This window comes from Aethalodelphis obliquidens, unplaced genomic scaffold, assembly GCF_003676395.1.
Source record: "Aethalodelphis obliquidens isolate GAN/ISIS:26980383/991018 unplaced genomic scaffold, ASM367639v1 scaffold12, whole genome shotgun sequence".
NCBI lineage: Eukaryota > Metazoa > Chordata > Mammalia > Artiodactyla > Delphinidae > Aethalodelphis > Aethalodelphis obliquidens.
Window position 1 is genome coordinate 42,801,373 of NW_020837956.1, and position 16,074 is coordinate 42,817,446.

At 46.8% G+C, this 16,074-nt stretch overlaps 1 protein-coding gene across 1 annotated transcript in view; it reads right to left on the reverse strand.

The window, feature by feature from the left end:
- SNTG2 (syntrophin gamma 2) overlaps nucleotides 1–12,964 on the reverse strand; it is a 198,557-nt gene extending 185,593 nt beyond the window's left edge. Inside the window, exon 1 of the mRNA XM_027113931.1 lies at nucleotides 12,893–12,964. Coding sequence (XP_026969732.1) covers nucleotides 12,893–12,964 — 72 coding nt within the window. The remainder of the gene's footprint in view (nucleotides 1–12,892) is intronic.
- Between the last annotated feature and the right edge of the window lie 3,110 nt (nucleotides 12,965–16,074).

The following is a 16,074-nucleotide window of genomic DNA, read 5'->3' on the forward strand; positions in this document are numbered from 1 at the left end:
GAATTAAAGAACAAACACCTAGAAGAATTAAAGAACAAACAAACAGAGATGAACAATACAATAACTGAAATGAAAAACACACTAGAAGGAATCAATAGCAGAATAACTGAGGCAGAAGAATGGATAAGTGACCTGGAAGAGAGAATGGTGGAATTCACTGCAGTGGAACAGAATAAAGGAAAGAGAAAGAAAAGAAATGAAGACAGCCTAAGAGACCTCTGGGACAACATTAAACGCAACAACGTTCTCATTATAGGGGTCCCAGAAGGAGAAGAGAGAAAGGACCCAAGATAATATTTGAAGAGATTATAGTCAAAAACTTCCCTAACATGGGAAAGGAAAGAGCCACCCAAGTCCAGGAAGCAGAGAGTCCCAGGCAGGATAAACCCAAGGAGAAACACGCCAAGACACATAATTATCAAATTGACAAAAATTAAAGACAAAGAAAAATTATTAAAAGCAACAAGGGAAAAACGACAAATAACATACAAGGGAAGTCCCATAACATTAACAGCTGATTTCTCAGCAGAAACTCTACAAGCCAGAAGGAGTAGGATGATATATTTAAAGTGATGAAGGGGAATAACTTGTAACTAAGATTACTCTACCTAGCAAGGATCTCATTCAGATTTGATGGAGAAACCAAAAGCTTTACAGACAAGCAAAAGCTAAGAGAATTCAGCACCACCAAACCAGCTCTATAACAAATGCTAAAGGAACTTTCCTAAGTAGGAAACACAAGAGAAGAAAAGGACCTACAAAAACAAACCCAAAACAATTAAGAAAATGGTAATAGGAACAAACATATCGAAAACTACCTTAAATGTGAATGGATTAAATGCTCCAACCAAAAGACACAGTCTCGCTAAATGGATACAAAAACAAGACCCATGTATATGCTGTCTACAAGAGACCCACTTCAGACCTAGGGACACATACTGACTGAAAGTGAGGGGATGGAAAAAGATATTCTATGAAAATGGAAATCAAAAGAAAGCTGGAGTAGCAATACTCATATCAGATAAAATAGACTTTAAAATAAATAATGTGACAAGAGACAAAGAAGGACACTACGTAATGATCAAGGGATCAATCCAAGAAGAGGATATAAGAATTATAAACATACATGCACACAACATAGGAGCACCTCAATACATAAGGTAAATGCTAACAGCTATAAAAGAGGAAATCGACAGTAACACAATAATAGTGGGAGACTTTAACACCTCAGTTACACCAATGGACAGATCATCCAACCAGAAAATTAATAAGGAAACACAAGCTTTAAATGACACAATAGACCAGATAGATTTAATTGATATTTATAGGACATTTCATCTGAAAAGAGCCGATTACACTTTCTTCTCAAGTGCACATGGAACATTCTCCAGGATAGATCATATCTTGGGTCACAAATCTAGCCTTGGCAAATTTAAGAAAACTGAAATCATATCAAGTGTCTTTTCCAAACACAACACTATGAGATTAGAAATCAATTACAGGGAAAAAAACATAAAAAACACAAACACAGGAGGCTAAACAATACATTATTAAATAACCAAGAGATCACTAAAGAAATCAAAGAGGAAATCAAAAAATACCTAGAGACAAGTGGCAATGAAAACATGACTATCCAAAACCTATGGGATGCAGCAAAAGCAGTTCTAAGAGGAAAGTTTATAGCAATACAATCCTACCTCAAGAAACAAGAAAAATCTCAAATAAACAATCTAACCTTACACCTAAAGGAACTAGACAAAGAAGAAAAAACAAAACCCAAAGTTAGTAGAAGAAAAGAAAACATAAAGATCAGAGCAGAAATAAATGAAATAGAAACAAAGAAAACAAGAACAAATATCAGTGAAACTAAAAGCTGGTTCTTTGACAAGATAAACAAAATTGATAAACCTTTAGCCAGACTTACCAAGAAAAAGATGGAGAGGACTCAAATCAATAGAAATAGAAATGAAAAAGGAGAAGCTACAACAGACACTGCAGAAATACAAAGGATCATAAGAGATTACTACAAGCAACTCTATTCCAGTAAAATGGACAACCTGGAAGAAATGGACAAATTCTTAGAAAGGTGTAACTTTCCAAGACTGAACCAATCACAATATGAATGAACCAATATGAACAGACCAATCACAAGTAGTGAAACTGAAACTGTGATTAAAAACAAAAGTCCAGGGCTTCCCTGGTGGTGCAGTGGTTGAGAGTCCGCCTGCTGATGCAGGGGACACAGGTTTGTGCCCCGGTCTGGGAAGATCCCACATGCCACAGAGCGGCTGGGCCCGAGAGCCATGGCCACTGAGCCTGTGCATCCGGAGCCTGCGCTCCACAACAGGAGAGGCCACAACAGTGAGAGGCCCGCGTACAGGAAAAAAAAAAAAAAAGTCCAGGACCAGATGTCTTCACAGGTGAATTCTATCAAACATTTAGAGAACAGCTAACACCCATCCTTCTCAAACTCTTCCAAAAAATAGCAGAGGAAGGAACACTCCCAAACTCATTCTATGAGACCACCATCACCCTAATACTAAAACCAGACAGAGATACTACAAAAAAAGAAAATTACAGACCAATATCACTGATGAATATAGATGCAAAAATCCTCAACAAAATACTAGCAAACAGAATCCAACAACACATTAAAAGGATAATACACCATGATCAAGTGGGATTTATCCCAGGGATGCAAGGATTCTTCAATATATGCATATCATTCAGTGTGATAAACCATATTAACAAATTGAAGAATAAAAACCATATGATCATCTCAATAGATGCATAAAAAACTTTTGACAGAATTCAAAACCCATTTATGATAAAAACCCTCCAGAAAGTGGGCATAGAGGTAACCTACCTCAACATAATAAAGGCCATACATGACAAACCCACAGCAAACATCATTCTCAATGGTGAAAAACTGAAACCATTTCCTCTAAGATCAGGAACAAGACAAGGATGTCCACTCTTGCCACTCCTATGCAACATAGTTTTGGAAGAAACTATGTAAATAGTGCTGTCATGTAGTGCTTCTTCTTTGGAAGAAGAAAAAGAAATAAAAGGAATACAAACTGGAAAAGAAGAAGTAAAACTCACTGTTTGCAGATGACATGATACTATACATAGAGAATCCTAAAGATGCCACCAGAAAACTACTAGAGCTAATCAATGAATTTCGTAAAGTGGCAGGATACAAAATTAATGCACAGAAATCTCTTGCATTCCTATGCAGTAACAATGAAAGATCAGAAAGAGAAATTAAGGAAATGATCCCATGCACCACTGCAACAAAAAGAATAAAATACCTAAGAATAAACCTACTTAAGGAGATAAAAGACCTCTACTCAGAAAACTTTAAGACACTGATGAAAGAAATCAAGGATGACACAAACAGATGGAGAGACATACCATGTTCTTGGACTGGAAGAATCAATACTGTGAAAATGACTATACTACCCAAAGCAATCTACAGATTCAATGCAATCCCTATCAAATTACCAATGGCATTTTTTACAAAACTAGAACAAAAAACCTTAAAATTTGTATGGAGACACAAAAGACCCCGGATAGCCAAAGTTATCTTGAGGGAAAAAAACGGAGCTGGAGGAATCAGACTCCCTGACTTCGGACTATACTACAAAGCTACAGGAATCAACACAGTATGGTACTGGCCCAAAAAAGAAATACAGATCAGTGGAACAGGATAGAAAGCCCAGAGATAAACCCACACACCTATGGTCAACTAATCTATGACAAGGGAGGCAAGGATATACAATGGAAAAAAGACAGTCTCTTCAATAAGTGGTGCTGGGAAAACTGGACAGCTACATGTAAAAGAATGAAATTAGAACACTCCCTAGCACCATACACAAAAATAAACTCAAAATGGATTAAAGACCTAAATGTAAGGCTGGACACTATAAAACTCTTAGAGGAAAACATAGGAAGAACACTCTTTGACATAAATCACAGCAAGATCTTTTTTGACCCACCTCCTAGAGAAATGAAATAGAAACAAAAATAAACAAATGGGACCTAATGAAACTTAAAAGCTTTTGCACAGCAAAGGAAACTATAAACAAGATGAAAAGACAACCCTCAGAATGGGAGAAAATATTTGCAAGTGAATCAATGGACAAAGGATTAATCTCTAAAATATATAAACAGCTCATGCAGCTCAATATTAAAATAAACAAACAACCCAATCAAAAAATGGGCAGAAGACCTAAATAGACATCTCTCCAAAGGAGACATACAGATGGCCAAGAGGCACATGAAAAGCTGCTCAACATCATTAATTATTAAAAAAATACAAATCAAAACTACAATGAGGTATCACCTCACACTGTTCAGAATGACCATCATCAAAAAATCTACAAACAGTAAATGCTGGAGAGGATGTGGAGAAAAGGGAACCCTCTTGCAGTGTTGGTGGGAATGTGAATTGGTACAGCCACTATGGAGAACAGTATGGAGGTTCCTTAAATAACTAAAAATAGAATTACCATATGACCCAGCAATCCCATTATTGGGCATATACCCAGAGAAAACCATAATTCAAAAAGACACATGCACTCCAATGTTCATTGCAGCACTATTTGTAATAGCCAGGTCATGGAAGCAACCTAAGTGTCCACTGACAGACAAATGGATAAAGAAGATGTGGTACATATATGCAATGGAATATTACCCAGCCATAAAAAGAAACGAAACTGAGTTATTTGTAGAGATGTGGATGGACCTAGAGACTGTCATACTGAGTGAAGTAAGTCAGAAAGAGAAAAACAAATATCGTATATTAACGCATATTTGTGGAATCTAGAAACATGGTACAGATGAACCGGTTTGCAAGGCAGAAATAGAGACACAAATGTAGAGGACAAACATACGAACACCAAGGGGGGAAAGCGGGGGCGGGTGGTGGTGGTCGGATGAACTGGGAGATTGAGATTGGCTTATATACACTGATATGTATAAAATAGATGACTAATAAGAGCAAATGATTTTTCCAAGTGTGCTGTAACACACACACACACGCACACACACACGCGCACACATGCACACTCACGCATGTGCACACACTCGCGCACACACACACACGCACACACACACACACTGGCTCCTGTTTGTAATCAGTTATATCCCACCTGGATCTTTTGTTATTAACCCTCCCCCCAAAATAATTAATTGATAGTCATTATTCTAGAGATATGAGTATCCTCCCTAGTTTTCTCCTGACCTTACGGGTGAGTCACAGAGAAGTTGGCACCTGCCCACCGTCGCACAGTCACCTGAGAGCATCCAGGCCCCAGACTCTGGGGTCACAGAGCCAGGGTACAACCGGGCAACTGATGATCCAGGGCAGCCTCTCTAGACGCCAAGCTGAGCACTTATGATTAACACACACGATATTCTCTGAAGGTCGTGTCTCTCTCCCTCACAACGGCCATGAATATCTGCGATCACGTTTTCCGTGTGTCACGCTTTTCCTGTGCACACAGCCACAGTCGTACCCCCAGCAACAAGCAGCAGTCACCACTCGGGGCAGGGAGGAAGCACCTGTCGCCCACCACTCGTGCTCCCCTGCCCCGCCCCAAAGCCTGCGCTTCCAGAATGTACCTCCTCTAGTGGTCATGGGGGCGGGGGGGAGCTGAGGGGTGCTCACTGGCACGCACCTTGTGTCTGGACCCCTCTGCCCTGCTTTGTCCTCTCAGCTCCCTACACAGCTCCTAACAGGTGCTCAGACTTTGCTCTGTTCATGATGTACACGCATAAATGGTGTGCACGCAGGTGCAGGTATGTACACATCTGTAACCACAAAGCACTGTTCCAAATGACATTTAATTTTACCTTCATAAAGTCCTGACCCCTTCAGGAAAAGCCTCAAGCCTGTGGAAAAGGCCAGCCTGGTACCACTTCTCCTGGCTGCCCTCCCCGGCAGGAAGGCAGTGAAGCCTCTGGCGTTTCTAATGCCACAAATGCAGAAGCTGCTACTTGTCTACCTTGTCACACAAGCCATGACAGCCTGGATGTATCACCAGGATGACAGGACTGGCACTGCCTGCGCCGAGACCACACACCTTCCCCAAAGCACCGCTGCCGCCTCATGGGGTCCGAACGTCCCCAGGTTTACAGATGATGAGTAATTTTATACTCCTCGGCACATAACAAAAGCTTAAGATAATTGTAATGTGAAGAGTCAACTACTGAAGCCATTTGGTAAAGTATAATTATCTGAAGAGAAACCATTAAGGATAATATTCAGCAGGATAGAGACGAGAAGAGAATACAGTATATTTTACCATTAACAGTTATGCTGATTTGTAAAATTGATATCAAAATGCAGCTATTATAGGGCTCCCCTGGTGTCGCAGTGGTTGAGAGTCCGCCTGCCGATGCAGGGGACACGGGTTCATGCCCTGGTCCGGGAAGATCCCACATGCCGCAGAGCGGCTGGGCCCGTGAGCCATGGCCGCCGAGCCTGTGCGTCCGGAGCCTGTGCTCCGCAATGTGAGAGGCCACAACAGTGAGAGGCCCGCATACCAAAAAAAAAAAAAAAAAAAAAAAAAAGCAGCTATTATAAAAATATAAAGGCACAATTTTATTCAAACCCGAAATAGCTAATCAGGGCTTCCCTGATGGTGCAGTGGTTAAGAATCCACCTGCCAATGCAGGGGACACGGGTTCGAGTCCTGGTCCAGGAAGACCCCACATGCTGCGGAGCAACTAAGCCCGTGCACCACAACTACTGAGCCTGCGCTCTAGAGCCCGCGAGCCACAACTACTGAAGCCCGCACGCCTAGAGCCCGTGCTCTGCAACAAGAGAAGCCACCGCAATGAGAAGCCCGCGCTCTGCAACAAGAGAAGCCACCGCAATGAGAAGCCCACGCACCGCAATGAAAAGCAGCCCCCGTTCGCCGCAACTAGAGAAAGCCCGTGCGCAGCAACAAAGACCCAATGCAGCCAAAAATAAATAAATAAATTTACAAAATAGCTAATCATAAATATAAATTCTCAGTACAAGAGCCAGAAACAGAACTTCCTCCCTCTTACAGCATGACATACCATTAATTCAGATAAATACTTATGATTCAACAGTGCGTATCAGCTGTTACGTACCAGGCATGTAATTTATTCACGCAGTCTTGTGTCTCTTTCTGAAAGAAAGGGGAACTTCCCTCCTCACTCACAAGCAGGCTCACTGGCAAAGGGGCAATCATGCCCTTTCCAAAGGCAATCGTTGACTTAGACTGGTCCATATTTACACCTGAGGGTGGGATGAGGCCCATAAAACATACAGGCACCAGATACCCAGACAAAGGTAGGTTCTGAAAGCAGGAGAGAAGGGGCGCGACTGTGACTGGGAATAAGCAGGGCTGATGGAGGCTGGGACAGAGGCCAGGGATGGGGTCAATGTCCAGGGAGAGGCCCTGAGGTGGCCTCAAGGACACGAGCACATCGGACAAAGACCTGAGCTGGGTGGGCAGTGCTGCCGTCGTCTGACACATAAACACAGAGAGAGAACGGGGTTTCAGGATTAAGATTAGGCGGAGGATCTTGGAAGTGTTAACTGAACAGCCAAGCAGGGCTCACCGAGGCACCGCGTTGGGCATCAGTGGGTTAACCAGAGGGGGGTGAGGCCACCTGGAAACATAAAGCAAGAAAAGAACCTACAGAAGACGGTCTGTACACCCCACTCCGAAAGGCAGAGCAGAGGACTAGGTCCCCAAAGAGCCGGAGACGGAAGGAGGAAAAGCAGAGGGTCGGGGAGGGAGGTGTGCCAGGTGAGCCGTCAGCAGCTCAAACCACTTAGAGGTGAAGCCAGAAGGGGGCAGCAGGCCTGGGGCCTGGGGACATGGCGGCCTGAGTGTCGCAGGGACAGAGGTGAAGATGGTCAGCTGGGGGCAGGGACCACAAAGGGACAGCTCCAGGGGCAACACACTCGGAGGGAAAGAGTCAGGGAGGTGGGATCAGCTCCCCTTCCACCTCTTGTACTCTGACTTAGCAAGGGAAGCTGGTCTCCCTTTAAAGACCCGACGGCCACCACACTTAGTTTCTGAAAGTTGTGTCATGCAAAACGTGTGCAAACATTGTCAAATGCAACATTTATTGTCAATGGAAAGTGTTGTAATTCCTGATAGGAATAACTGGCAGCTATGCCACACTTTGTAAACACAGATTACAATGAACAAAACTGTCCTCATGCAGAATCTGGGCGCGTCCACGCGGTTATGCTCCTCCTGATGCACCTGCTGAGAGCACTCAGTCATTCGAGAAATGGAATGGGATTCTTACAATGATTTGTCACTCAAACTGTCCTCATGCAGAATCTGGGTGCATCCACGCGGTTATGTTCCTCCTGATGCTAACTCATAAAGTAGACAATAAAACATACACCTGCTGAGAGCATTCAGTCATTCTAGAAATGGAATTGGATTCTTACAATGATTTGTCACTCAAACTACTTCGATTAAAATATAAATAATTACAGTTACCTCTCTTTTAGTCAACGCTTAAATGCAATTACCACTCACTGCAAAGGGGAGGGGAGTCAGCCTTCAACTGAAATCAGCACGAGAAATAAAGTAGTATGAATGCTAATAACACCATGAGATTGACAATACTGAACCTTACCATTTATATGATCGTATTTATAATAGTACAATTCAGCGCCATAAGACAATGAGATTCATCCAGATTTCAAATGAATTTTGGTGCCTATCAAAACTAGAATTGGGGCTTCCCTGGTGGCGCAGTGGTTGAGAGTCCGCCTGCCGACGCAGGGGACACAGGTTCGTGCCCCGGTCCGGGAGGATCCCACATGCCGCGGAGCGGCTGGGCCCGTGAGCCATGGCCGCTGAGCCTGCGCGTCCGGAGCCTGTGCTCCGCAGCGGGAGAGGCCGCAACGGTGAGAGGCCCGCGTACCGCAAAAGAAAAAAACAAACTAGAATTGATGCCAAATGTGAACAGTTCAGAGTCGGGTTTATTCACTCAGAATAATAAGTGTGACTATAAGTAACCTGCAGACAGTGCTGAGCGTAAAGCGCAGAGACACAGCCGCTCTGGAAACTCTCGCAGGAGAAGCAGGTCATCGCCGGCGCCAGGGCTCCACGGCAGGTCAGCGCGGTGCCCACACGTAACTGGCCTTTTCTAACTGTTTCCAACAGGGCCTGCTGAGCGGTCCGCTAAGCGAGCTAAGAGGCACATTCACTTTTCAAAAGTCCTACTTCTTCGCTTAATTAAAACATAGCTAGTTAACAATATTTATGGATGTAAAACTACAGCCTCCGTAGAAACCAGAAACTGTCTCACCAACAATTTTAATTGAGAAATCACCACAGCATAATATTCGCCACACTTTTTTAACATCCTTGAAGATGAAACACAAGAGAGGAAGGAGGTGAGGGCTGCGGGGAGGCCCGGAGGATGGGCGTCCAGGGCCGGAGACTCTGCTGCTCAGCACAGAATGAGCGGGGACCTCAGTGGCCTGGGGGAAACTGACATCCAGTGTTCGCGGAAAACAAGCCCAAAGCTCTCCAAAGTACAATCTGAATGACAACATGCAGCAACCAGCTGATACTAAGGAAAAGCACACGCCAGTCTAAACACAAATACTTTTTTCCATGAAATTCGCATGCACTTTTCCCCTAAAAGCATTTCTTTAACCTGCCTTGGTACACTGCAAAAAATACAGGTCGATTCTAATTAGCGGGTTTCTGAGGATGTTGGAATCAGGTCTGAAGTGACTCAGAACCCAGACCACAGGCTCTTCGGGTGAGGGTGAGGCAGGGGACACAGGGTTCCCCGTCCCCGTCCCGCATGCAGCGGCCACCCATCACCCGTGTCCACGTGCCTCAGAGCGAGTGTCTGCTCGGAGAAGGGCAGCGCGGGGGCCTGGGGTACAGAGATAGACCTCACGTGCCTGACGCCACCTGCTTCCTGTGGTGGCAGGCGAGCTGCTCTCATAATTCTGCAGCTGGGGTACCCGTTTGACAAAGAGGGAACCCGGCTGTAAACTCACTGACACGAGCTCCCCTCCCTCCACCCAATGATAAAGCAGCTCAACGTCTCCGTCTGCCACTCACTCCCTTGATGGAACTCACATCAGGGCTGCCCTCTTGTCACCCTTCTTAAGTGTGTCTCCTGGGACATCTAGGGACATGGAACTAAATTAAACTTGGATCTTGGAAACCGATCCAAGATAGGAAACCTATCTCCTGGTAAAATCAGGCAATTCCCCATCTTAAAATATGAGAATCTTGCTTATGACATCATAGACATCATAGACATCATCAGAAATTCTACACTTGAAGTCAAAGATGAGTCAGCAAGGATGAGAGACACGTGACAAAAGCACAGAACAAACGGACACCCTTCCCCAGAGGTTACCTGTTGCCTTTAGCTCCTGCGATAACTCACATCTCTAACTAGATGACGAAGTGGTGACACTAACAGATGCACACTTTAAGTGACCTGACATGCTCTCACCTTCCAGTCGCCAAGCTCACCGTGAGAACTCACATATGACTGGCTCTCCCAGGCTTCCAGCCCCTGGACTGAAGCAGTGATGTTAATTAAAAACAGAAAATTGCATTCAGCACAAACCAACAGCAGTGGTTGAACAGGAAAGCAGGACACCTTTACACACTGCACTGGCGGTTCTCCACCAGGGGTTTAACCACAGGGACACAGGAGACTCAGGGACATAGGTATATGAACTGGCTCAACTTAGGGAGTACAAGTAACAGGGAACGGCTGCCTAAAACGAAAGAGAAAAGGAAGTTCCAATCCTGAGCAAGAGACATTCAAATGTGGCCAAATTCTCATGATTCAAACCAGCAGTCATAAAGAACATGGTTCCAGCCATGACTGTGAGCTATGAACCTTCCTGTTTTAAAAGACACATGTGTAGACAGAACAGTTAACAGGGGGCAAGAATCTGAGCCCTGCTGTAGGCTGTAGCACGCAGCATCTGAGCACACCTGATTACTTAGGACACCGGAGGGACCATTCCTGCTACTACGGGATCCATGTTACTATTCGGACACTTGTCCTTTGGTGCTGACAGAACTTCCTGGCTGGAACACAATCATGGCTGGAACCTTGGCTGGAAAATGGCCCTAAACATCTTTGCACTGTGGACCTCTGATGGCCATAAATTTTTCACTTGAATCCTTGGAACCTAGACAACCATGCAGATTTGCTGCTTTTCTTATCAGTAACTATCCATAACATTGAGTTTACATAGTTATTCAATCACTTCAGTTAAGAACTTAGTGCTTCTAATTAGAAAAATGATGACACACAAGAAAGTCGTTTCAAACCCAGTATGAGGCACATAGGATGCATCTTATAATCAAGGTTCTTATTACAAATAAGCACTAATTACAGCCTCAGCAAAAGGGGCATGGAGCCCCTCTCTGAGCCCTCAATTTAGTGTCTTAATGTAGTCAACATTTAGCACCCTGGAGAGTACTTATTTGAGAGCCTGCAGTTGATATATTTTTTAAAAACTTAAATTATTGCCAATAACTCGTCCACTGGGTCAGTTATGCAGTATGATCAATCCACTTGGTTCTTCCACTATAATTACAGTGGTTATAAACAGGACGGCTGCAAGAACACCTCAAGCAGACGGGCAGCTCCTAACCAGAGAGGGCATGGCTGCAACACTCCAGGCAGTGACAGAACTCCCAGCCTCTCTTTCTTAAGCAGTTTACTTCCAATTACTCCAAGCACATCTTCCCGGTTTAATTTCCACCTGCAGTAGCTGGAAAACTACTCTGTGGCAAAGTACTTTGCACAATCAGCACGGAACTTTACATGAAATTTAATTTCAAGATTTTGTGGAAACACCCCAAAATTGTACAACTTGAAGGAAGATGCAACTGTCTCTACATAAGCTTTTTTTTTTTTTTTAAGAAAATCATACAGTCATTAGTACTACTGCCCTGGTTTAGAAGCATCCTGACACACAAGAATTTATAAAAGCCTTCAACCCACAGTCTCCGAAACATTTCTCGGTTATCCTGAAAAGGATTGCTAGACACACTCCGGTTTTCACTGTCGCTCCCGGGCTTAGGGAGTCTGTGAGGACAAACCCGAAGGGAGGCGGTTCCAGCCAGATTAGTCAATCAGTCGGGGAGCCTCGGCTGCGGTTCCTAAACTGCTTCCAGAACACTCGGTTATGCTGGGGGTGGCGACGCGAAGGCTTCCAAGAACTTTTCGTTTTTGACTGAGCCACATTTCTGTTTTCCCCCAACAGTTAAGTTATTTAAAAGTAAGAGGGTGGAGGGGAGTCGTCTGGGGCAGGGATAAGAAGCGATGTCACACAGACACGCACGCACGAATCGGTATCACGAAGTGGGCGTCCAGAGCTGAGCTGTCCCCTAAGCAGCGGGGCGCTCGGCCGGGGGGGACCCCAGCACCGGGCAGAGGCCCCCCAAGACGGAGCTGAGCTCAGGAGGCCGTCCGCCGCGGCCCCTGAGGCCAGGAGCCGCTCGCAGGGAGACATGAGGGGCGAACCCCGAACCCCCAACACTGGAGAACCTGGTTCCCACGGGCCACGGAGCCGCTGCACCTTCACGACAGGGAAAGGCAGACCCTACAAGTTTCCGTCTGGGATGCTGGGCCGGGAGGACGGAGGGTCAGGGGGTCTGCGCCCGCCCGCCCGCACGAGCCGCCCCGGGAGATGGGGATGGAGACGCAAGAGGGAAGGGGGCGCCGGGTGAGGAGGGGGCGGAGGATGAGGAGGGCGCGCGGAGGAGAGACAGGGGCGCTGGGAAGGGGAGGGCCTGGAGGGAGAAAGGGGTGCAAAGGAGAAGGGGGCGCAGGGAGAGGAGGGGCGCGCGCAGAAAAGACGGCCGGGAGGGCCGGCACTCACCCTCGCGGGCACTAGCAGGCGGCCGGAGCGCCCGCGGGGGGCAGCCGGGGGGAAGGGTCCCTCGGCGCTCATCGCCGCCCACTCGGCGGGACCAGCGATCCGGGCCGCGCGAGCTCAGCGCCGAGGCCCCGCGCGAGCCTCCTAGGGCCCCGCGGGCGCCACGTCCGCGCCCCTCTGCGCTCCGGCGCCGCTCGGGCTCGGCTCTGGCTCCGCGGGCAGCGGCGGGAGGAGCTGAGCGCCGCCCACCGCCCGTGAGTGCCGCCCACCGCCCTGAGCACCGCCCACCGCCCGTGAGCGCCGCCCACCGCCCTGAGCACCGCCCACCGCCCGTGACCACCGCCCACCGCCCTGAGCACCGCCCACGCGACCCGCCGGCAGAAGAGGGGAGCGCGGCTGCTGGGGGGCGGGGACGTGTCCCGGGTTGCGGCGCTCCGGGGGAGAGCAGGAGAGGTGACAGCCTCTGGGGGCTGCCGCTCCACCGGGCCGGGGTCGAGCGCTCCTCCCGCTCGGCGGCCCCTCCCCGCCCCTGCTCCCCGGTGGATCTGACCTGGGGCGTCCCCCCGTCCGCAGTCGGGTGCCTCCGGGCCTTCCCCGCCCTCGGATGGTCGCAGGGCAGCTGCCTGCCGGGTCCCTGGGGACCCCTCCGCCGAGGTCTCCCCTTCACGTGGAGCTGGTGCTGGACCCTGGGGACTGTCCAGAAAAGGAAAGGACGCCTCTCGCGCCCGCGAGCCCCACCCGCGCCCCGGGCTGGCGGCTCGGCGGCGCCCGTGTCCTCCCTGCGGACCCGGGGACGCCCTGGGGCGCGGGGCTGCGCGCACCTCCCGGCAGTGGGGCAGCAGCCGGTCGGCGATTCCCTTGCTCTCTCAGGACAGTGTCGGGCTGCGTAGACCCAAGTCATCCTCGTTCAAGCGTAAACGAAAGTTTGGCATAAATCTCAGGAAAACACCCCCAACCCCCAAGCTACCAACCTTTACAAAGGGCGTGGGTTTTCCTCCCTTTCCAAATCCCGCGTCTCCCGGTCGCGCAAACTCTCAGGGGCGCAGACGCGCGCGGCCTTTCATCTGCGGAAGCCCGTTCGCTGTCCTCTGAGGCGGGAAAGCGCGAAAGCCGAGGTGTCGGGACCGGCGTGACCCCGTCTCTGCGAGTGGAACGCCTGACGCATGGCGGACAAGTGGCGGTGGAACAGACACGAGAGACGCTGCTCTTTCTGACGGCAACCTGGTTTTTTCGAGCTTTATCGGGAAATAATGGATGGATAACAGTGTGTAAATTTAAGGTGTACAAAGTGTTGACTTGATACACTTATACCGCCGTGTGATTACCACCCTCGGTTAGCTGACCTTCACCAGGTCACATAATTACCATTTCTTTTCAGAAGTGGGAAATACAGTCTTGATAACTATAATCACCATGCCATACATTAGACCCCCAGAATGTATTCATCTTATAACTGAACAGTTTGTACCCTCTGATCAACGTCTTTGCAGCCCCCGGCTCCCCAGCCCCTGGTACCCACCCATCTACTCTGTTTCTCTGCGTTGGGCTTTCTTAGATTCCATATTTAAGTGAGATCATACAGCATGTGTCTTCCTCTGACTTAACGGAATGCCCTCAAAGTCCATCCATGTGGTTGCAAAATGGCAAGATTTCCTCTTTCTGATGGCTGAATAATATTCATTATATGTACATATAATATACATACATATACACATAGGCACATATATATCACATATACACATATATATCTGATAGATATCACAATACATATACATACACACAGGCACACACACCCCACATCTTCTTCATCGTTCATCCGTTGCTGGATACTTGGGTTGTTTCCGTGTCTTGGCTATTGTGAATAATGTTGCAGTAAACATGGGAGTTCATAAATCTTTTCGATATCCTGTTTTCCTTTGGTTATACGCCCAGAAGTGGGATTGCTGGGTATAATAATAATTTTATTTATTTTTCGAGGTACTTCCATACTGCTTTCTCCATCTTCCTATGAGCAGAAAACTAGTGTGTGTTTTTGTTTTGTTAATTTATTTTTTTTTAACTGAGGGTTTTTTTTTAATTTATTTATTTATCTTTGGCTGCGTCAGGTCTTCATTGCTGTGTGCGGGCTTTCTCTAGCTGCGGCGAACAGGGCTACTCTTCATTGTGGTGCGCGGGCTTCTCGTTGTGGTGGCCTCTCTTGTTGTGGAGCGTGGGTTCTGGGTGTGCGGGCTTCAGTAGTTACAGGACCTGGGCTCAGTAGTTGTGGTTCGTGGGCTCTAGAGCGCAGGCTCAGTAGTTGTGGTGCACGGGCTTATTTGCTCTGTGGCATGTGGAATCTTCCCGGACCAGGGCTCCAACCCGTGTCTCCTGCATTGGCAGGTGGATTCTTAACCACTGTGCCACCAGGGAAGCTCCTTGTGTGTGTTTTTAAAACCATATTTGCTACAAAAGAAGTGTGTTTGCATACGCCATAATTTCTCTATGTTGTCTAAACTAGAAATTCACTAAAGAGTAAAACAACTAATTATTTAAGAAAAAGAGAATCACATGATCATTACCATATTTCTATTTTTAAACCTGATATTAATATGAATTACAACTAAAACTCACAAGAACTACATTGTAGAGCAGGTATCACTTTTTCCCAGTCTTCAGATAATAAATTTTATGGCTAAATTAATATTGTTTTGGAAATTTGTTAATATTTGTGTGCTAAGGAGTTGAAGTGAGTACTATTTTTGAGACTTTTTTGGAAAAAATGACATTTCACATTAAAAAGGATGGTGTGATATAATCGACACTAATATGCTACTCAAAGAACAGGAAGGGAAGGAGGGAGGGAGGAAGGGAGGGAGGAGAAGAAGGAGAAAGGAGAGAAAGATTCCACAGCAGTGGAGGGGATTCCTGTAGGAAACCTCTCCCAGGGGAGCCATGGCTGTTGGGGGCCCTTGAGAATCAGCAGATCCTCGGAGGACTCAGAAACTGACCAGGGCTAGCACCAGGGTCCTGGGGCCTGTGCAACTGCAGGATAACGCAAGGGCTTTTAAGTCATGGTCCAAGAGTGGGTTTTAGGCAGGTGATCAGTGAATGCCTCTAACTGTATGTAAATATTTATATCTTTTACCGCTTTTAATAGTCAATATTTTTTCAATCATTCACACATTCAACAACGATTGATTGCTGAT